Source organism: Dama dama, chromosome 12 (genome assembly GCF_033118175.1).
Source record: "Dama dama isolate Ldn47 chromosome 12, ASM3311817v1, whole genome shotgun sequence".
NCBI lineage: Eukaryota > Metazoa > Chordata > Mammalia > Artiodactyla > Cervidae > Dama > Dama dama.
In genome coordinates this window covers 17,028,025-17,051,465 of record NC_083692.1, presented here as the reverse complement: position 1 = coordinate 17,051,465, position 23,441 = coordinate 17,028,025, and the positions used below count along the sequence as shown (strand labels likewise).

Sequence of the window (23,441 nt, the reverse complement as noted above, 5' to 3'; positions counted from 1 at the left end):
GGGTTAGAAGCAGGACCTACCTATACTGACCAGCCATCTTTGGGACATGGGGATGATGAGGTTTCAGTCTTAATGTGTCTTTCTAAGGGTTGTAGGTCATGTAAAGGCACTGTTTGACACTCAATCTGCCTGAGAATCCCTGCTTTCTTCTTCTATAATCTTTGCTCCAAATTGAAAAGACACACACAACCAAAAAAGAAAAGGCCCTCTACAAATTCGACTAAATGCTTTGAGACCTCAGAGAAATGGTTCATACTTTAATTATATACATGTATAACCATTTAGTGTAGGGCTTCCCAGGTGGCTCAGTGGTAAAGAATCTGCCTGCCAATATAGGAGATGCAGGAAACTCGGATTTGATCCCTGCGTTGGGAAGATCCCCTGGAGTACCCTGTGGTAAGAAATGGCAATGTACTCCAGTATTTTTGCCCGGAAAATTCCATGGACAGAGGAGCCTGGTGGGCTACAGTCCATGGGGTCGTAAAGAGTCGGACACAACTGAGCGACTGAGGACACACATAACCATATGATGCATAATGTTTATATTTTCTTCTGAATTATAAACACTTAAGACCATGTCGTTGGGAATCAAGCAGTTGATAGAATTTCACGGACAAATGTGCTGGATCTGGGTGGACATGTATTGGAGTAATAGCCTTGATTGATGGGCCAGTGAATTCAGAGTGGGTACGTAAGGAATATAAGGTCTGAGTTTTTGATGTCAGCTCTGCTAATTGCTGAGTATACCACTTTCACCCATCCTGGGCCCATCCTTTGTCTCTCTAAAAAAGAGTAATAACCTTTGCTTCCCATTTGAGTTCCCTGGAACTCAAGCTATGCTTATGAAGAGTCTGTGCAGGGTTGGGCATCTGAACTCCCAGTCTCAACCTGTGTCCTGAGGACACCTGTCCCTGGGGCTCTCAAGGCCTTTATACTGCCCTACATGGGCCTCAGAGGGGCTATGTGCCCCCTCAAGATGCCAGCAAGATGCTGGGTGGGTAGCAAATCCTTCCGGGATTCCCTGGAGCTTTGCTGAGGTCAGGCTGGCCCTTTAAACCAACAGTTTACTCCAGGTTCAGGAAGGACAAAGGGAAATGAGCACAGAGTACCGGAACCCAGAGATGAGATCTGGGACCAGAGTTTCCCACTCTGGCCTGAGAGTAGAGTCCCTGGGTTGTGGCTGGTGTGTGCCTGGATTCCCTGCCTCTCTTCTGCAAAGTCAGATTCAGAGAGTCTGGGAGGGCCTGGGAATCTGCCTTTGCAAGCATTCCAGGAGATTCTAGTTTGCAGCAGAGTTGAGAACCTGTAATGTGGGTGTGTAACAGGTGATTCTCAGGGTCTTGAAGCCCCTTCCCCTCCCAGCTGCCTCCACGTGAACCCAGCCTCTCAGAGCCTGGGCCTGCTCCGTGATCTTCCTGTGCCCAAGGCCATTTAGTCACCTTTCCAGTGAGTTTAAGAAATGCCCGGGGGGGGGGGGGGGGGGTTGGGGGGTGGTGGTTGTGGTTGTTAAAGTGCAAATTCCTAGCTTCATTCCAGGAGAATCAAATTAAGTGGGTCCCGGTAGAGCTCAGAAATCTGCATTTTAAAAATCTAAGGCCTTAACAAGCAGAGACATTACTTTGCCAAACAAAGGTCCATCTGGTCAAGGCTATGGTTTTTCCATTGGTCATGTACGGATGTGAGAGTTGGGCTGTGAAGAAAGCTGAGTGCCGAAAAATTGATGCTTTTGAACTGTGGTGTTGGAGAAGACTCTTGAGAGTCCCTTGGACTGCAAGGAGATCCAACCAGTCCATCCTAAAGGAGATCAGTCCTGGGTGTTCATTGGAAGGACTGATGCTGAAGCTGAAACTCCAGTACTTTGGCCACCTCATGCGAAGAGTTGACTCATTGGAAAAGACCTTGATGCTGGGAAGGATTGGGGGCAGGAGGAGAAGTGGACGACAGAGGATGAGATGGCTGGATGGCATCACCAACTCGATGGGCATGAGTTTGAGTAAACTCCGGGAGTTGGTGATGGACAGGGAGGCCTGGCGTGCTGCGATTCATGGGGTCGCAAAGAGTCGGACGCGACTTAGCGACTGAACAAACAAACAAACAAATGCCGGTGATCTCTAGATTGCCATTTGAATAATTTAGCCTTGACACAAGGGACTCAGAGTCTCTTCTGCCTTCCTAAAGCCCACCCCCTCAGGGACCTGCACCTCTCCCAGGTGGCTGATGCAAGAATGACCCGGCCTTTCAAGGGCAATCACATTTCCCCACAGGCACTTCACTGACCTGGCTAGGCTTACATTGTTGAGGGACAATCATACTTAATTATAACACAGTCACCTGCATTCCTGGGAGAGGTAGTCTCGCACAGGACAGAGCATGAATTTCATTCCTGCCTTTCAGTGTGGACACCAGACCCCTTGATTCGGTCAGTGGAGGGGAAAGAAACTGAAGTCGCTCAGTTGTGTCTTACTGTTTGTGACCCCATGGATTGTAGCCTACCAGGCTTCTGCATCCATGGGATTTTCCAGGCAAGAGTACTAGAGTGGGTTGCCATTTCCTTCTCCAGGGGATCTTCCTGACCCAGGGATTGAGCCCGGGTCCCCCGCATTGCAGGCAGACGCTTTTACTTTATGAGCCACCAGGGAAGTCAGTGAAGAGGACTCACGCCATTTAACTGTATCTGGCAACCTTTGGCAATATGGCGAGGGACGTCTAGATTCAAAAGGGATTTGAAATTTCTAATTCCTTTAGGGTTGGAGTGTAGAAAGAATTGGAAAGAACGGCAGCCTTCCAGAGTGAACCCCTGCTCCCCTCCACACCCTGGCCGCCTTAGCCCTGATTCCATATCCTCTCTGGGAGGTGGGGATGGTTATTGGTAGATCACACTAGTCTAGCTGAGCCAGTGGGTCTCAAACTGAGCTTTATCAGAATTACCTGGAGGGCTTGTTCACACAGACCGCCCAAAGCCCCACTCCCAGTTTCTACAGCAGGAGGTCCGGGTGGGGTCACAGTTTGCATCTCTAACGAGCTCCCAGGGGTTGTTGATCTGGAAGAGATTTTCCTAAACCTTTGAGCCTCACAAAGCTGCTCAACCTCCTGGATCAGCCCCCTCTGCACTACTTCTTTCTCTGCTTTTTGGGGTCACGAAAGTGCTGGTGTTTAGTTTTTTGCTCGCAGTCCTCTTGGATAATTTCTCAGTCGCCTGGGGATTCTGCCCTCCTTGTTCATCCCAGGTGGGCCCAAGCTGAACTTGATCTGGCATGTGCCCTGCCCCCTGGCCCTGTTAAACTGAGGGGCAGGAAGGGGGCTGGTTTCATTCTTCTTGCACACCATTTCAGAAATGTGTCTCCTTGTGGGTTCTCTTGGCCTGGGAATGGAATTTCCAAGTGGCTGGGTGTGTGGTAAGAAGGTGAGGTGTAGGTATGCTTGTTATCTGAGAAGTTGCTGGGAGCCTGAGTGTGGCAGCTGTAGTGATATTTGATGACACGTCTGGGGCACCGACTGTGGCCCTGTGCCCCTCGGGAGGTGGCACTGGGCTCAGCCTCGTTGCATCCCTGAGGTGACTTGCTCGGAGAGTCTGGGCATGAAATTACCAGTGAGCTGAGCTGGGGAAGTCTTTGAGGATCAGTTCAGTGAGGATATAAGATCGAGTGTTTAAGCTAGAGGACCCGGCACCCTTCAGTCTGGGTTCGAATGCAGCCTGCCTCTTACCACCCATGTGATGGTGTGGAGGGCAAACCAAACCCCCCCATTTTGCAGGAGAATTTGACCTTTTCTTAACTTTGTCTCTCATTCCTCTGGGAACCTGATAAAGAGTGGAAGTCAACTGCAGTTAGGTGACTTTACTTCCGATGGAAAGAACTGCAAGTGGGCTGGGCCATCTTCTCACCCCTGTTGGGAAGCCCTTCATTGTCCTTCTCTGAGCACAGTGACTCTTTCCACTGGCCTGTCCCTTATGGAGACCCTGGCAACCATGCCTCTGCATGAGTTACAAACTATCGTGGCTCCTGGGAGGGGTTAAGGCAGGGTGGGGGCCATGCCCACGTTTCCCTGCACTGAGCCATCAGCTTGGGGGCAAAAGAGAACGGCTTCTGAGTGTCTGTGGCCTGGGGTCCTGTGGACTGGCTCCAGTGAAGGGGGCGCCTGAGGCTGCCGTGCCTGGGCACCGTGTCCGGTCTTACATCCTTCTAAGTGACCCTAATGCCAGGTGTGCCCGTGGTAGTCCTGCGAGCCTCAAAATTAGCTGAAATTAAAAAGATCCCTGGTGTGTCTTCCAGAATGACCTCTGTATTTGTTTTTTAAATGTGTGTGCATTTTTCTTATCTATAAAATGGGAATGAGGATATATTAGCTACTTTCCGGGGTTGTTATGAGGACTGTAAGATGTTTAGAAAAGTGCCTAGTACATAAGCGTATGCTGTTGCCATGACTACCACCATCATCACCATCAACCGTCACCATCAACTCCTGAGGCTGCCCTGCCTGGGCACCGTGTCCTGTCTTACATCCTTTTTAGTGGACCTAATGCCACGTGTGCCAGTGGTGGTTGTGTGAGCCTCACCACCATCACCACCACTGCCATTTCACCATCACCATGTCCATCACCACCACCACTGTCTTCACCACGATCACCACCACTACCATCATCACCACCACTGTCACCACCACCATCGTCACCATCACTGTTGTTATGAAAGGAAGGGAGGAGGTCCTTCTCCTTTGGATTCATTTTGGTCTCACATTAGTTACGAAGTCATTGTGTGGCTTTGAACAAAATGACTTCATCCTCTAAGGAAATTGATTCTTACAGAATGTTCTAAGTGTTCCATTTATTTGTTGGATAAATGAATGAATTAGGAGAGTCATCTAAATGTTCTTTAGGGTCCTTTCTGGTTTCAAATGTAAGACTTTGTATGGTGTTGAGTCTGAGAAGAAAAGTTGGAGAGATGTGAAAACAGGTGAGAATGGGAGTGTTGTCAGGGGTCAGAGGTCTGGAGCATTCTGGAGAGGGCATAGGTCTTCAGGAGGAGGTGGAAAGGTGTCCAGTAGTTCAGTGAGTTCAGGCCAGTGCTTAGGAGGGATGTAGGTGGATCTGACCTAGGAGTAATGTGTACTTCCTGGAGCCTGTGTTTTTAGCACAGGATAAAGGGATGAGAGGGCAATGGTGTGTGGCTAAAAAGAGGTTAAAATGGTTACCTTGGGTTGTTCTGTAGTATTTCTTCTTCTCTGAGGTCACCACCTTCAGTGGCAACAAGGATGAGAACTTCCTCCCTCTCTCACCACTGAGGGGAGAGCCAGCAATGACCCCAGCAGGACAGTGACCCTAATGCTGTGTTTCCCCCTCCTTCCTTCAGGTCTGAATGCTGGTGCTTTTTATGCCTTGTCCACTCTGCTGACTCGCATGGTGATCTTCCACTATCCGGTAAGGGCATTCCCTAAGCTGACCAGTGCCAGAGGGAAGGAGATGTCTAGTGTCTGGGCAGGAGCTGGGGAGGCAGTGTGGTATGGTGTGCACTCCAGGATTTGGAGGGAGGCGGCCCTGGGTCTCAGCCCCAGGTCTGGTGGTTCTCAGCGGTGTGAGAGCTGGTTAGCCTCTGAGCTCTCATGCTCTTTTCTGCAAAATAAGTCTAGTTATTTATTGAAAGATTAATTTAATTTTATTTTTTTTTAAAAGACTAATTTTACAATTAGAAAGTAAATCATAAGATTTACATGTGTAAAGTACATAGCACGGTGCCTGGCAACATGGTAGGTAAACATATATACACATAGAATCATCTATGAAATCAATTAAGTTGTGAAATGTGGGCAAGATTTAATGTTAAAGTCTTAGTTGCTCAACGGAAAGCAGGTTGCAAATGTCTCCAGAACCAGGGAGGGTTAAATACTGGGAAATGGACACTGAGTATCCTGCAGTCGGGATGTCAGGCCCAACCCTCTTTCGGAAGGTCGAGGGTCTCAGCGTGGGAACGGTGGGCCACCATGGGTGAGTGAGTGTTCCAGTGTTGGAGGTTGACAGGTCTGAGTTCAAATCCTGCCTCTACACTTAATAAAGGCCTCATGACCTTCGGCTAGTAGGCTAATTTCAGTGTACCTTGATGTCTTCATCTGTAAAATGGGGAATATTGATTCTTAACCTCCTGGTGGGCAATCAGGAGAATTAAATACGATGATGATATAAAACCCTCAGCATGGTGTCTGGCTCTTAATAAACACGCAAACATATGTAATATCTTCCTACCTCTAAAACAGTGATAACTGGAAAAAAAAGCCTAAGTATGGAATGTTCGGATGTACATATTTCAGTTTTTCCATCTGTGAAATGGGAATAATGATAAAGGGTTCCTAAGGGGGTTATATTTTTGAAAAATCTACCTAAAAGTGGTTTCTAAAGATAGAATTTGTTTTCCCCCAGCATCCAGTATCATGCACCCACACCCAGGGTTATATTATATTATATTAGGAGGAGCAGTTATTCTAGGATTTCCTCCCCTAGAATTACTGGCAGCTTTTTACAGCTTGTCTTGTTCTGCTACTTTCTGAGAATTGGCTGTAATGGCACCCCAGTTACTTGCCTTTACCCCTTTGCCTCCTGGTGACCGTGCCCTGTCAGATGTCTTGTTCCATCCTTGAGTGATCCTTGGGGCTGTGGTTTCCCTAGGGGGAAGAGGTGAATGCTGGAAGAATCGGCCTGACCATCGTCCTTGCAGGAATGCTTGGGGCTGTGATCTCAGGCATCTGGCTGGATAGGACCAAAACCTACAAGTAAGTGACTCTCCCGCTTGGACTGAATTGGAGACCATGTTTTGAAATGACATGTTCTTAGGAGCATGGCTCCAAGGATGTGATTGCAGCAGCCGGGGTCTGAGTGGTCAAGGGGGAGGTTCAGATGTATCTTCTCCGGGGATGAGGAGGTGGTTCCATTGCCAGGTTCCCAAGTCTTGCTCGTGGACCTCCTGGGGCTAACCAGGGTGCTCTGTGCTTCCAACAGTTTTCAGTGTATTACCTTGCAATTGCTTCCACGTTGGTAAATATTGCTTCCACTGATAAATATTGTGATACGGTTTAGTCCTGATTGCCCAGTGCATTTCTAAGAGCCACGAAGATTTTAGTGGATTGCAGGCTAAACCAGGATGCTTACTAAAAACACAGATCCCTGGGTTCCACCCCTCATGGATGTCAATTCAGTAGGGGAGTCTGCATTTAGAAATCAACCCGGATGCCTTGATTCAGTAGCCAGCCTTGGAGAAAGTGCTCTGAAAACAGAGGCTCAGCTTAAGTGCGTCCTGTGCTCTGCGTCCACTGGGTGCTCAGTTAATGCGGCTCAGTGGGGCAGCTGCCTGGGCTGTCCTGCGCTGGGCAGGGCAGTATATTCTGGGCTGCTTTGTCAAGGCCTCCAAAGTTCCCAGTGTCTGGAGGCGACAGACAGCGGCAGACCTGTTCTCTGCATACAAACCCGCTTCTGTGAGGCTCTGGTCAGACCAGGGCTCCCTCTGGCTGCCCTCATCAAAGGCCAATTGAGGCCCTCCCTGGCGATGTGGCTGCCTGGCCGGACACAAGGAGGAGCCCGGCTGGACCTAATTCCTGCTGGTGGAGCTGCGCTACTGCCTCGTTTCTGCCATATGCTGGTTGCTGGTTTCAGGCAGTGAGGACTGGCCTCCCTTGAACTGGGGAATAGCAGCATCTCTTTTCTGGGCTTGCTCTGTGGCAACAGAAAGCAGGGATTGGAATGCTTGCTGGGCCAGGATGTGGGCAGCCAGATGATTCAGATGAACCAGAAAAGAGAGTGAAAAGACAGTGAAAGGGCTGGGAGGACACTGCAGAGTCTAGCTGACACTGGTTCCTAGTGTCATTTGATGTCTGCATCCTGCAGTCAGCATGGACATTCTTTCTGATCCACTACTTGGGCAGAGAAAGGGTGGGGGAGCTCTGTCATCTGGGCATTTTGGTCCCTGTTCCTTCTCCCTGAGGCTCCCAGGTGTGTCTCCTTTGGTTTGGAGATGGAAATTGGATGGTCAGGTCCATTTATGTCTGGCTGAGGCTACAGATAGTTTTGCAGACAGGATAGTGGTTTAAGAAGAAGCTGTGTGTAAAGAAATATGGCAAAGGGTGAGCTTGTGGGGTCAGCAAGGGAGATGGGTGTCCGTGGAGCTGGGTTCTGCAGCGGGAGGGCCTGTATGCGGGGGGTAGGGGGAGGAGAGATGAAGGCCCTCTGACCTCAGCAGCTGCTTTGAAGACCCAGAAGGGAGGAGTGTCCTTCAGAGGCTGTTGCTCTTTTCCAAAGATGTAGCCCCATCGTGTGTTAGTATTCCTGTGTGTGGGAGTGGATAGAGCGTGGGTTTCTAATCCTACTCTGCATTTACCTAGTAGGTGACTTTGGACAAGTAACTTGACTGGTCCGAGCTCGGTTTCCACATTTGTCATATTGGAGATAGTCATATGTTTCTTTTTCCTACCAGTTTTATTGAGATATAATGGACTTAAACTGTATCTATAAACAGCATATGGTTTAATTTACATACATCATGAAATCAACATCACAAATAGTTTAGTGAACATCCATCATCATGTATGGATACAAAATTAAAGAAATAGAAAAAATATCATGATGAGGACCTTTAGGACTTCTTTTCTTAACAACTTGCATATATAACATATACCATGTTGATTATGTTTATCGTGTTGTACATTACATACTTGTGTGTGTGTGCTGATCGCTCAGTTGTGTCCGACTCTTTGCGACCCCACAGTCTGTCCGTGGAATTCCCCAGGCGACAATACTGGATTGGGTTGCCATTCCCTCCTCCAGGGCATCTTCCTGACCCAGGGATGGAATCCAGGTCTCCTACATTGCTGGCAGATTCTTTACCATCTGAGCTACCAGGGAAGCCCACATTACCTACTTAGTCCTTACTTATTTTACACCTGGAAGTTTTTAACCTTTTGATTGCCTTCTTCCTATTTCCCCTTCTCCTACCCCATCCTTACCTTTGGTAAGCAAAAATCTGATCTCTCTTTCTGTGAGTTTGCATGCTTGTTTGGTTTTTGAAGTATTATTGACCTACGACACCATGTTAGTTCCTTGCACTACATAATGATTCAATATTTCTAGAAATTTCAAAATGACCCCTAAGTTAAGTCTGGTTGTGGTCTGTTACCATACCATGATATTATTACTCATTGGCTGTATTCCCCACCCTGTACATTTCATCCCTTTGATTCATCTATTTTCCATCTGGAAGTTTGTACCTCTTAATCTCTTTCACCTGTTTCTTTCCTCCCTCCGCCCCCCCCCCCCCCACCCCCTTCTGGCAGCCATCTGTGTGTTCTCTGTATCTATGAGTCTGTTTCTGACTTAACGTCTGTTCATTTATTTTGTTTTTTAGATTCTGCATAGCAATGAAATAATATAGTATTTGTATTTCTCTAACTTATTTCACTTAGCATAAAATCATTTGGGTCCATACATGTCACTGCAAATGGCAAGATTTCATTCCTTTTTATGGCTGAAATACATATGTGTGCATACCACATCTTTTTAATCCACTTATCTATTGATGGGCACTTAGATTGCCTCTCTATCTTGGCTTTTGTACATGATACTACAGTGAACATTGGGGTACATATGTTGTTTTGAATTAGTGTATTCATTTTCTTGGGATAAATGCTCAGGAGTGGAATTGCTGGATCATCTGAGTGTTCTGGGTTTTCATATATATACATATAATTTTATTTATTTTTGGCTGTGCTGGATCTTTGTTGTTTTGCAGGCTTTTCTCTAGTTGTGGTGCATGGACTTCTCACTGCAGTGGTTTCTCTTGTGGTGGAGCACAGTCTCTAGAGTGCCTGGGCTTCAGTAGTTGCACTTCTAGAGTTCAGGCTCAATAGATGTGGTGCACAGGCTCACTTTCTCTGCCCCATGTGGGATCTTCCCAGACCAGGGATCAAACCCATGTCTCCTGCATTAGCACGTAGATTCTTTACCACTGAGCCACCAGGGAAGGCCCCTGGGTGTTCTGTTTTGAAACTTTTTTTTAGAAATCTCCATATTGTTTTCTATAGTGGCCACACCAATTTACAGTACCCTCCAGCAGTTCACAAGGGTTCCCTTTTGCACTGCTTCTTGGCCATCTGTACGTCTTCTTTGGAAGAATCTCTGTTCAGATCCTCTGCCCACTTTTCAATTGGGTTTTTTTTTCTTTTGATGTTGAGTTGTATTAAATCTTTGTATATCTTGGATATTAACTCCTTATAGATATATCTTCTTCCATTCAATAGATGGCCTTTTAATTTTGTTGGTAGTTTGCTTTACTGTGCTAAAGCTTTCCAGTTTGAAGTAGTCCTATTTGTTTTTGCTTCTGGTTCTCTTGCCTGAGGAGACATTTCTGCCCACCCCCCCGAAATTACTAACACTGATGTCAGTGTACTGCCTATAAATTTATTCTAGAATTTTTGTGGTTTCAGTCTTTAAGTCTTTAATCCATTTTGAGTTTGTTTTTCTGCATAGCGTGAGAGAGCAGTTGAGTTTGATTCTTTTTTGTATAGCTGTCCAATTTTCCCAACACCATTTATTGAAGAGTCTGTCTTCTCCCCATTGTATATTGTTGCCTCTTTCATCATTTTGGGCTGCTCTTCAGATCCATTCATCTGCGCCTGTTTTGTACCAGTACCATACTGGTTTGATTACAATAGCTTTGGAGTACAGTTTGAAATCTGGAAGAACTGATACCTCTAGTTTTATACTTTCTCAAGATTGCTTTGGCTATATGTGGTCTTTTGTATGTCCATACACATTTTAGAATTATTTGTTCTAATTCTGCAGAGTTTCCGTTAGTGTTCTGACAGGAATTGCTTTGATTATGCTGACTGCCTTGCATTACACTGTTTAAAGATTTTTCTTAAGTCCTGAGATTGGCTTGTGTCACTAAAACTTGCCTCTTGGAACTACTTTTCCTGTACCCCATATAATCCGTAGTGTATTTTTTGTCAATTTGTTTCCAGGTGTTCTTTTTTTTTTTTTTTAATTTCTACTTTGATTTCTTCAGTGACCTGGTGGTTGCTTGGTGGATAATTATTTAGCCTTCATGTGTTTGTGGGTTTTGTAGTTCTTTTCTCATTGTTGATTTTTTTTTAACTTTAAAAAAATTTTTTTACATTAAAAAAAATTTGCTTATTTTTTAATTGAAGGATAATTGCTTTACAGAATTTTATTGTTTTCTGTCAAACATTAACATGAATCCACTACACTCGTAGTTGATTTCTAATCTCACTTTTGTGATTAGAAAAGATGCTTGATATGATTTCAGTTTTCTTAAATCAGTCATTCTTTTCCTGCAGGGCTTTGGTAAGGGTTAAATGAAATACTAAATATATGTAAAGTGCTTAAGAGAATCTCTGGCCTCCAATCACTGCAGTATCAGTTTGACATAAGCACAGTATGCACCTGCCAGCCCCACTGTGTTTCTGGCTTCAGCAGAGATGAGGGAAGGCTCTGAGCTTTCATGGTCTGAGTCCTGATGCTCGTGGCCACAGCGCCCAAGGAGGTGCCGAGCCCCTGACCTCAGTCAGGAGGACGGGGAGAGGGTGGGGTCCCAGTGCAGAAGTGAGGGCCACAGCGGTCCTGGGTGGGCCACCTGGGGGGCGAGGTGCGTGCAGGGGCACGAGCAGGGTGAGCCCGGAAGAGAAACCAGGCCTGCTGGGCCTTCTGAGGGGCCAGAGGAGGGACACGCGCCGGGAGTGGGCGCAGCTTTCTCCCTCGGGCTTTGGAGTCAAGGGCTCGTTCAGGGCTGGAGAATGTTCTCTCCGCTGCACTGTCAGGAGCGGAGCAGTTCAGATTCAGCGGGGAGAGCTGGGCTGCACGTGTGGTAACAGGAAGGACCCGGAGACGACAGAGACTCTCAGTCAGGTCCCTGCCCAGCATTGTCCGGGGGGCGGGGGGCGATGCAGACAAGCAAAACGGGCTTCTGGGGTTGCCTGCGTGCCACCGCCCCCTGACCACAGCTGATGTGTGTCCCTGTTTTTTTGTTTTTGTTTTTTCTGGTGGAAGGAGAAAAGGAAAGGGCTGTGTCCCTGCTTGTGGGTGGGATGTACCCAATCCAGGTGCAGTGTTGACTTGCTGAGAGGTTTCTACAGGAGAACACACGTGCTACAAGATGGCTTCATACTGTCCTGGTCTCACCCTTTGTAACTGTGAGCTACAGTGTGATCATTGGTCCAGTGTCCATCAACCTCATGGACAGAAAATTCTTTGAGAGTAAATAGCACACAGACCTGGGCTTGCTCAGCACTCGGCAGCTGCCCAAAAGATAGGAAGTGGGGTGGAGGAAAAGAGGAAGGAAGGAAGGGAAAATATCCTGTTAAAGTCTGCAGTTTATGACTCAACTTCACTGCCTCTGCTTGTAGGGAGACAACTTTGGTGGTCTATATCATGACTCTGGTGGGCATGGTGGTTTACACATACACCCTGAACCTGGGACACCTGTGGGTAGTGTTCATCACGGCTGGCGCAATGGGGTAAGTTGTACTTCGAACCTGCTTAACTAGAAAGCGCCATCCATGGTTCCAGGACCTACTGACATCCTAGGATGCGATAGGGATCTGCCACCTCTCATTGACTTCTGCAAACGTGGAAATGGCCAGAGGTCATGTTCACTCATAAAGGCTTCAAAATGCTGCCTGGGGCACCCAGGCCCATCCATGCTGTTGGGATGGACTATGTCCTTCATAAATCTCTGGGAAGCTAGGAAATGTTTAGCGTCTTTATGAGTTCTGCCTGGGACAACATGGGGTCACAGGAAGTACACAGGCCTGGGGATCAGAAAGGGTGGGTCCTGAGCTCACTGTTGCTGACTGTTTATTAGATCATAGGCACCTCCCTACCCACTCTGAGGCTCAGTGTCTTTAGCTGTAATTGCAGATGAGTGGCCTCCCTTGTGGAGTTGTAGGAAAGAAGGAGAGAAATAACAGGTGTGAAAGCACCAGGAAGTGTGGTGCAGTTGAAAGAGATCAGAGCTGGAATTTTCTAGACCTGTTGTATGAGAAAGTATAGGAAATGGCGCCCTTTCCACAGGGATCTCTGCTCAGCTTCATCTCTTGCCTATTTTCCTATGGACAGTACATGAGAGGGTGTGTGAGCGTATGTGTGTAATGACCACCTAGAGGGTGGCCTGATTTTCAAGGGCCTGGCATGTCTTGATGGGAAGAAACAGAAAAAGGAGTTGTAGGGCAGGAGACGGGCACCCTTTTTTCCTTTTTCCGGATGTTCTCCATCATCTTGTTTCTGTGATCTGGGCTTTAGCTTCTTTATGACTGGCTACCTCCCACTGGGATTTGAATTTGCCGTGGAGCTGACATACCCAGAATCAGAAGGCATGTCATCTGGCCTCCTCAACGTGTCTGCCCAGGTAGGCCACTCGTTGGGTGGTGGCCTTGAAGCCATGGGTCCTTGTTCCCTCCCGGGCTCGGCGGGAGCAGGCGCCCCCTGCATACGGGCAGCTCAGCTCCCCTGTGGGCTGGTTGCCTGGGCCTCTGTTTCCAGTCTTCTCCGTGCCTTTACAGGTATTCGGGATCATCTTCACCATCTCCCAGGGCCAGATTATCGACAACTATGGAACCATGCCTGGAAACATCTTCCTGTGCGTCTTTCTGACCCTTGGAGCAGTGCTCACTGGTGAGTCGGGGCCTCAGGAAAAAGTGATGCTTTGACTGTGCCTGAGTTTAGACTGTTGGCAGTTTGGCAGCTAATGTCTTGACTGATCATACAGCTAAGGGGCTCACGTGCAGCAGGGCAGACGAGAGGGCTCATGAGGAAGTATCTTTGGCAGGCAGTAGCATATTTTGTTAGAATGAGCTTCAGTTTTGGTCTCAAAAGACCCTTGTTGGAACCCTGCACTGTGACACTGACCTCCACAGCTCTTTGACCTTGAGCAAGTGGACCGACCTCTGGGAGCCCCACTTTCCTAATCTGTAGAATGGAAATTGCTGTGAGGATTGGAGCACTATGTGCAAGCTCCCTGCAAATATCAGGGGTCTGTGCATGGAGGCCAGCGTCATCACTAGCTTCTTCCTGGCACAGCAGTGGTCCCACAGGCTCTGTCAAGGTGGCTGATGGAACCTCCAGATCCCTGGAAGATCTGAAGGAGGTGGGATACTCATGACCCTTAGGAGAGTTAAGGGCTCCCTCTTGTGGATGAGCTTGACCATTGCTCTGCTTGATAACTTTCTGTTGCCCTTCTTCTGTGTCCCTGAACCTCAGCGTTCATCAAGGCAGATCTCCGGAGGCAGGATGCAAACAAAGAAATTCCTGAAAATGTGAGTATGTGGGAGCTGCCGGGCAGAGATGTGGGCACAGACTTTGCTGAGGCTGTGGCCTTGGGGGGAGGCGGGGGGAGCGCCCGGGGGACCGGTGGCTGTGAGAGCAGCTCAGCGTCACACACGTGGAGACAAAGGGCTTCCTCCGTGGGGCTCAGCCCCGCTTTCCTGCTGCCCTCTCCGGGTTTTTCTCCCACTTCCTTCCCTGCTCCTGGCCTCCCTGCTCTGGTCCCCAGAGCTGGTCCCTGTGTCACAGTCTGCCGAGCAACACCCACCCCGGGGTCCTGAGACAAGTCCCGAGGCCCCGGCTCCTCTCCTTTCAGCCTGGGGTTCTTGAATGGAGAGGAGATGTGGGGGGCTGGCTCCTTCATCCTGTCATAGCGGTTGTGGCCCCGAGGCAGGGGCTCTCCTGGCATGTGGCAGGCCCTCAGGAGGTGCCAGGGAGGGACCAGAACCAGTGGGCTGCCAGCTGGGCTCTCAAAGTACACGTCAGGAAGCAGGGGTGGGTCATGGTGGAAGGGGAGAGGACCTGGAATTATTAGATCGAGAACAGAAAAGTATTTCCCATCTTTTCTAATTGGCTGGGAACTATTTTAACCATCGTGCTGTGCTGGGCTCAGTCGTGTCCGACTCTTTGTGACTCCATGGACTATAGCCCACCAGGCTCCTCTGTCCATGGGGATTCTCCAGGCAAGGATACTGGAGTGGGTTGCCATGCTCTTCTCCAGGGGCGAAGGGATCAAACCCAGGTCTCCCGCATCGTGGGAGGATTCTTTACCGTCTGAGCCACCAGGGAAGCCCAAGAATACTGGAGTGGGTAGCCTATCGCTTCTCCAGGGGATCTTTCCAACACAGGGATAGAACCCAGGTCTCCCACACTGCATGCAGATTCTTTACCAGCTGAGCCACAAGGGAAGCCCAAGAATACTGGAGTGGGTAACCTATCCCTTCTCCAGGGGATCTTCCCGACCCAGGAATCGAACTGGGGTCTCCTGCATTGCAGGTGAAGCTACCAGGGAATCTTTTAACCAATGTGTTAGATATCAAATCTGAATCAGGATGAAAGGAATTTCAGCTCTCAGGAGCAGTGGGATATTGCTTAAAAGAACAAAACACCCAAAACCTGTTACAGAGGTAATACACATTCTTTGCAGAAAAAAATTTTAAATATAGCAAAGTGTACACATTTTTTAATTTTTTGTTTGTTTTAAAGTGTACAAAATTTAAAAGTCATCCTGTAATAGCATCACCTAGAGATGAGGTCCTGTCTTTTTGCATTTGCTCACACATGTCTGTGTACACATATAATATATATGTGTGGGTATATGTATGTATTTTTTAAACAAAAATAGAGTCTTGTGCTTTTGTTGTTCTGTAAGCTTTCTTGTTCTAAGTGCTTTTGTACTTTCTGCAAGCGCTTTGTCAGGTCATTAGTCTTTTACAACATGCTTGACGTCACAGTGTTCTAATAACTGCACATGGATAGACATGATTTGATTGACAATTTTCCTGTCCAGGAACACTAAGATTGTTTCTAATTGTTGTTAGAGATGATACTGTGTTCTGGAGTTGACTCTTTGGGCATGTTCTTAAGCACTGTATTTTCTTGAGAAACAGATCACTGGTTGTGCTGTTGTTAAGACTTTGATATGTGTTATCAGACTGTCCTGTAGAAAGAAGGTGCTATCAATACTACTAATGTACATTGCTCTAGCAGTGTATGAGGCCAACCGTGAGTATTTATCATTTTGAAAATCTTTGCCAATTATCTAAGGCAAAAATGGTATCTGAAAGAGGTACGTTTAGTGCTTTAAGGATATGCGCTGAGAGATGGATGCTAATCTCTGTTCCCTTCTTGTTTGTCCTCTGATCTCATGCTCTGGAGTTGGCAGGTGGTAGCAGGTAGCAGGTGAAGGGGGCGATGCCTGGGACAGGACATTGAGTGGGGCCAGAGGGAACGTCTGAGACAGGAGTGGTCTTCTCAGGAGCCTGTAGAAGTGTGGCATCAGCCCTGCGGAGATGGGCTTGTCCCTGTGCCATAGACGAGGAAGCGTGATTTGGGACACTTTGGTGACTATTAGTGTGAGCCTATGAAAAGGTGCCTATGATAACAGGATGGATTTCTTGTGAAAAGATTTCAATTTGAAATGTGATGCATTGTGTCAAGCGATATGAGATTCTGCTGTGTTTACTTTGTAATCTGTGTTTCCCTGGGCAAAAGCAAACAGAAGAAAGTAAAGGTTGCTTGTAGTCCCAGTGCCCAGAGATAACCTAGTAACATTTAGTCATTTTCCAGTGTTTTCTGTGGATGTAGAAATGTGCTTGTGCATGCTGGGCTTTCTACCCTGCTTGTTTCCTTTTGAGAGTCTGACAAGCTTTCTACACCACTGGCCCCCCAGCCCCACATCTCCATGTACACATTTTCATTTCCTCCTGTTACTACTTAGGTCGGCCCACACTTCCCTGACTTACAGGCAGATCCTTGTCCCCGGGGACCAGGTTTGTTACCCGGTAGGCGGTGAGCGCTCAGTCTGTCCGTGAGGACTGTGGGAAGCAGCACGGGTCGGACCAGGAGGCCAGCGGGTGCAGGCGCTCACGGGGCTGTCCTGGATACTCCCCAGGCGTCCGCACCTCCCTCGCTCCTGGGGGGCCTGGTGGGACGGGGGTCAGAGTCACGAGGGGCTGGTCCCAGGGAAGTCAGGGCTGTCAGGGGCGTTGTGAAGGAGCCGTCATTTCCCCCACCAAGGTGGTGGGTGAGTGGGACCTGCAGGCCATCCCAGGACTTCAGTCTCAGCACCAGGGGACAACAGGGCAGGGAGTGCATTGGGCCAGAGCTGCACTTTCTGATCAGTGAGGTGGGTCATTGGCTGAAAGAGCCAGAACTTTCAGTGGGTCAGGACTGATGCTGATGATGACAATCTATGTTTGGATTTCCATTTTTCTTCCAGTTGGTAGTTCTCGGCCACAGAGACATAAGCCTTGTTTGGTTGTGAGTTCAAGGTGATGGCGCTGAAGGAGGCGGGTGTGTGTGCATGAGTGTGTCAGAGACAGGAGGTGGCCTGACTGATTGAAGTCAGCTGCTGGTTCTGAGTGAGGGCTTCTCAGGGCTGAGGCTGAGCTGGTGCCAACAAGTTAGCAAGATGGAGAACCGGGCGCTGGATCTCCCGCTGTTGCCTCTGCCATGGGCTGCCCTGGGGGTCGTGGCGGGTGAAATGCTGTTTGTCCAGCTGATGTGGCCTGCATGTGCTCCGCCAGCCTCGATGGTCAGAGCTGTGTGGGGCTCAGCCTGTGCTGGAGGCCTTGTTGGGAACAAGATGAGCCCCTGAGGGAAGAAGCAAAGTGCTCCTAAAAAGCAGACAAACGCCCAAGGTGGCAGTCAGCACCTAGGAACCTCAGAGCATAATCTCCAGGGCATGTTTAAATCCCACCCAGCTAACAAGTGTGACCCTGAATGCCTTCTAATTCTGTGCCATCGTCCCCAAGAAATCTGATGACAAATTGACCCAGAGTCTCTTTTTCTATGGGGAAAAGATATTCACATGTAAAGTCTCTTTTTCTGTGGGGAAACTATATTAATATATACATATTTTGAGCCATAATACATCCTGTCTTTGTAACAGTTCGCTGTGCATCTGTTTCACACACATGGTAACCATGTTCATCATCCTAGGGGCTGCCCCTGACCGGGGGCAGTCAGCACTCCTGAGGAGGGTGCAGACCTGGCCCTTCCACAGGCATGCGGGGGTCCATCCAGGTGGGGTGAGGCTGTCAGAAGGGGAGGAGGGTGACGGGAGCTCAGTGGCACTCACAGTGAGATGGTCCCTGGAGGCTGTGGTGTCCCGGAAGGCTGGCCTTTTCACTCCTCCTTCACTCTGTCGTGATGGTGTGTGTCTGGGGAGCTCTGTGCGTGAGCGGAGCCCCTGTCCTCGTCCTTGTTCACTGTCGGGGATGCTGAGTGCCTGGGTCTCTGGTCTTCCCCCGGATTCCAGACACATGGGCAGGCAGATACTCAGCAGGGTAGAGTCCCTGCCGCCTCACCCCAAGGGCCGTCCCCTTGTCTGTCTTGTAGAAACCCCAGGAGGGGGAGGAGGAGGAGGACAGCAAGAGCAGCAAAGCCCCCACCACTGTCCGGGAGGAGCGTTTCTGAGAGAGGGTGGAGGAATGATTCGGGGGACTCGGACCACCCCCACCTCTTCAGCCAGCCCACCTCTGCCTGCCAGCCCCACCGCCTTCACCCGAGCAGCTTCTGGGGGAACTGGGAGGAACATCTGTGTCTTGGAGGAAAGAGCCTCTGCCTCCTGGAACCCACTCCAGAGCTTGCCCGGTCTCCGTGGGGGAGATGCACTTTCCACCACACAGGTGGGGGCCCTGCCTTCCCCCTGCAGGTTCTGGGAGCTGGGGAGGCAGAGAGAAGCCTGGAGTCAGTCCTGGCTGCTACCTCACCTTCCTGTTCCAGCCCATCCCTCGGGACAAAGCCTGCACATGATCCTGAAAGAAAGCTTATTCAGGAGATTAATTTTTCTAGTGTCTGACGACCCTTAGGAGCCCAGTTCTCAGGAGCAGCAGCTGCTCTGGACGAGGGTCATTATTGGGCCCCAGACTGACCACTGACCTTCTGTGGGAGAGAAAACACCCTCAGGACACCCCTCAGGACACTGGGACCAGGTTCTTCCAGCTCGTGCTGGCGTCTGTCTGCAAACCCTCTCTCCTCAGAGCTGATCACACCAAACACCAATAAACTTGACAAAAACATTAATGTGGCCGAGAAGAAGAAGCCTATTCAGGGCGTTGACCTCCTTGGGATGTGATGGTGCTTATGAATCTGGGGAGTCTGGTAGCCTGATTTGGGAACAGAAAGGTTCTTTTCTGCAGGAGATGTCCTGGCCCAGGGCCTTCTGTGCTCACTGTCACCTCTGCTGCCTTCCTCCGAACGCCACTCAGGGGCTCGTGTTCTCCTACCTGTAACCCTCACTGCAAACTCACCTGGGTCCTTCCCCCCTGAGAACTCCAAAGGTCCCTGAGAGATGAGGGGAAGGGGCAGAAGGAGAGGTGGCCCGTGAATGGGACTCGGGTCTGCTGGGTTAGGTAAGCGCGTCCTCCTCAGGTGGGAACAGAGTTTGCAGCCCCAGCCCCTCTCCCCACCCCTTCTATAATAGTAATAATTCTTTCTCAGATATTCTGAATTTAAAGGGACTCCCTTTCAACCAGGAGCTTCTCAGGTGTTGCCAGTGGTAAAGAATCTGCCACTGGAGACGCAAGAGACAGAGGTCCGATCCCTGGGGCGGGAAGATCTCCTGGAGCAGGAAATGTCAACTCACTCCAGCATTCTTGCCTGGGGAATTCCAAGGACAGAGGAGCCTGGCGGGCTGCAGTCCATGGGGTCCCAGAGGCAGACACTTCTGAGCGCGCACAGACGCACATGTCCTTCTTGTAACCCGCGCACAGACGCACATGTCCTTGTAACCCGCGCACAGACGCACATGTCCTTGTAACCCGCGCACAGACGCACATGTCCTTGTGACCCGCGCACAGACGCACATGTCCTTGTGACCCGCGCACAGACGCACATGTCCTTCCAACCAGCCCAAGCTGCCCCCTCCTGCCTTGCCTGCTGTCTGGCTGTACTCACGGGCTTGGGGAGAATCTCCTCAAAATAAGACATTTTGGTTGTTTCTCATGTCCTTGAGCTCTGTGATCACAAACCCTGTGCTGTTTTGTTGTGGCCACTGCCCTGGGCTCAGAATATTGGAGCTGCCAGCGTAGAAGTGGTGCTGGGTGCTTGGGCCACTGCCCAAGGGCAGCTGGCGTGTGTGTGTGTGTGTGTGTGTGTGTGTGTGTGTGTGTGTGTGCGCGCGCGCGCGCATGTGTATACAGTACTCTGTACATAAAAGAAGTTCACACTTCTGGTGCAAGGACTGAGTTAGTGGTAGAAAGGAGGTGGAAATGGAAGGTGCCTTACTTTTTAATAAAGAGAAAGTGTTTACTCTTGAGCCTCTTAATTTTATAAACAAAATGTTTACTGAAACCATCGTTTTATTTGAAATCATAATTCATATTTTCTATTTGTAACACCAGATATATTAAAGCAATAAAATATCCTCCATGTGGTCTGCCTTGTCACTTATTGGGACAGAGATGGCTTTGGCGGTGGGAACAGGCTGGAGGGCTGGGGCTTGGGGTAGAGGGGGTGTTCCTCCACACTGTGGAAGGTGGTCCTCTGTAGACATAGATGTTACCATGCTCGTGGGTTATTTTTTAAAGATGAGGCTGCAGATGTTACTGTCTGTCCATGTGGAGAGTGCAACTCAAGGCCGAATCTGTGGTTCCAACAACTTTCCATTCAGCGTGATCTTTTTACAGTGCATGTCAACCACATCAGTCTTCCACTTAAAACCCTCTTTTAGCTTCTTACTGCAACCAAGGCCCAGACCTCATCAAAGCCCACAAGACCCCATGCACTATGGCCCCCACCTTCCTATCTGACCGTCTGTCCTCCACTGTTCTGTTCAGTCTCTCTGCTCCAGCTACACGACCTCCCTGCCTTGCCTTGAATGTACCAAGCATATTCCCACCACAGGGCCATTGCACCGGCCAGTCCCCGTGTCTGGGGTTCACTGGCGGCAGGTGTCCATATGACTTGTTTCTCACTTCAGCTCAAATGTACTATCTGTGTATGTATATATGTACCCGAATCACCCTGCTATGTGCCTAAAACATTGCAAGTCAACTATACGTCAATAAAATATATATATTAAGAAAAAAATTCCATGGACAGAGGAACCTGGTAGGTTAACATCCACAGCATCACAAAGAATTGGACAAAACTGAGTGATTGAGCTTCATCATCAGCCTACAAAGGACCATCCAGTGATCTCTCAAAATTGCTTGATTTGTACTAAAAATAACCCAAAGACTGCTGTCAGATCTCCCCGGATAGGGATCCAACACAGAGGAGCCTGCGCCACCGAGGACTGGTAAATAGACTTGACTTAAATGCCTTGAGCCGCAGGAAATTTCAGATTCCTGCTAGTATTGGTGGTCCTTTTCAGGACTGGTGGAGGCACCAGGACTGAAAAAGCCTCCAAAGTGGTGAAAGCCATGCTTAAGGAAAATTTCCCCCAATTTGGATAGTCTGCTGCTGCTGCTGCTGCTGCTAAGTCGCTTCAGTCGTGTCCGACTCTGTGCAACCCCATAGACGGCAGCCCACCAGGCTCCCCCATCACTGGGATTCTCCAGGCAAGAACACTGGAGTGGCTTGCCATTTCCTTCTCCAATGCAGGAAAGTGAAAAGCGAAAGTGAAGTCGCTCAATCGTGTCCGACTCTTAGCAACCCCATGGACTGCAGCCTACCAGGCTCCTCCATCCATGGGATTTTCTAGGCAAGAGTACTGGAGTGGGTTGCCATTGCCTTTGCTGTTGGATAGTCTGGCACCCTTCAAAGTAATAACCCTGCTTTTCTCTCTAGCATAACCCAACAAATGTCTAAACCACTGCAGATTAATGGAAAGCTATATTCATCCTGGAGTGCACATTCAATAGGAATAACAGAGAAAATGAATTCTACATTAAATAACATTGCTAATATATGTTGAGTCTAATTTAACTTGAGGTCAGGACTTGACAGTTGCCCTACTATGGATCAGAGTGGCTTCCAGAAGCAGGCTTAAAATTAGCCTCTTTGAAATATTGTATGGTAGGCCATTCCATGTGTCTGCCCATGAGGGAGAATGTATAAATACTTTGAAAGATTTAGCAGTTGCCGATTATGTTAAAACTCTAGGTGCCATACAAACCTCTGTTCATGAGCTTGCTTCTAGCAAGCCTTCCTTACATCCTTTCCGGCCTGGACATTGCATCCTCTCAAAACGTGGAGAACAAGGGCCTGGGCACCAGCTGACTGCAAAGTGGACAGAACCACCTGTGGTATTACTTATCACACACTCATCTGTCAGGTTAGCTGGAGTAAAGCCAGAGATACATCACACTCAGGTCAAAGCAGCCTCACCATCATCAGAAAATGACCCAACTCCTGAGAGTCCTAGAGAGCAGTGTGTTTGTGAACCCTTGCAAGACTTAAGGTTGCTCTTCAGAAAGGATAAGTATTGAGAATAAAATTTCCTTGAAGAAGGAATTTCATCAGGTTCAAATAGTTCAAGAGAATTGTTTTACTTACTAAAATTATTAAGGAGTATTCTTGACCCAAAGCTGATCAATTCCACTTTATGATCACCCCCTCATTGCCTCTGTTCAGCAGGAAGTAGCCAAAACAATCATCACCCCTTATTCCCACAAGATTGTGGAATGGACATTGATAGATAGGAATTGCAATAGGGGTGGGGCAAGCACTTGGCTGTTAGTGAGTGACTGTTAGAGGTTCCGCCCAGCCATTGGTTAGAGTCAGAATGGGCCCCCTACTTCCTCCATTTAAAAGGAACTGAATTCAGACTGAAGGAAGTTGGGTTTTGTTTTTTTTTAATGAAACAAAGATGATTATTTTTAATGATAAAAGGTACAATTCACTGAGAAGATAGACATAAACAAAAAGCAAAAATCAGAAGAAATATAAGGGAAAAGAAAAAAATATATAATCATAAGTGAGACATATAAACATTTCTCTGAGAATATTTTATCAACTACATAAAAAATAAGAATAGGAGCATCTGGAATGATGTCATTAATAATTTAAATATAGTAGATCTGTTTATATTAATTTATATTAACCTGTTTATATTAATTTATATTAACCTGTGTAATACTACACAAATATATTTAAAATTTTATATCTCATAAGTTATTAGATGTCCAGAGGACATTCAGAAAAACTGACAAAAGATAAACATCACTGAATTTCAAAAAGTAGAATTCTTTTTTTGGTGATTCAGTTATACAAATAGATATATATTATTTTTGAAATTATTTTCCATCATAGGTTATTACAAGATATTGACTATCGTTCCCTATGCTATACAGTAAACCTTTGTTGCTTGTTGCCTGTCTATTTTTTTTTAAATTAGAAATCTAGCATTCTATTCATGCTAAGTCAAACAAGTAGAATCAAAATGTCATAGATTTTTTCAGTTAGGCAAAAATTCATAAGTTTCTAAAATATACATATTATACATATTATTTATATATAT

General features: G+C 47.9%; 1 protein-coding gene across 2 annotated transcripts in view; it reads left to right on the top strand.

Annotated features, from left to right (window-relative positions):
- The window catches only part of FLVCR2 (FLVCR choline and putative heme transporter 2), a 59,001-nt gene extending 38,596 nt beyond the window's left edge, over window positions 1-20,405 (top strand). Inside the window, exons 4-10 of one of the 2 annotated variants that reach the window (XM_061156585.1) lie at window positions 5,349-5,416; window positions 6,656-6,759; window positions 12,397-12,507; window positions 13,292-13,397; window positions 13,552-13,663; window positions 14,249-14,304; window positions 18,374-20,405. In XM_061156585.1, coding sequence (XP_061012568.1) covers window positions 5,349-5,416; window positions 6,656-6,759; window positions 12,397-12,507; window positions 13,292-13,397; window positions 13,552-13,663; window positions 14,249-14,304; window positions 18,374-18,451 — 635 coding nt within the window. In that variant the 3' untranslated portion in view covers window positions 18,452-20,405. The remainder of the gene's footprint in view (window positions 1-5,348; window positions 5,417-6,655; window positions 6,760-12,396; window positions 12,508-13,291; window positions 13,398-13,551; window positions 13,664-14,248; window positions 14,305-18,373) is intronic. The other variant, XM_061156586.1, reaches the window with a different exon arrangement.
- Window positions 20,406-23,441: the final 3,036 nt, after the last annotated feature.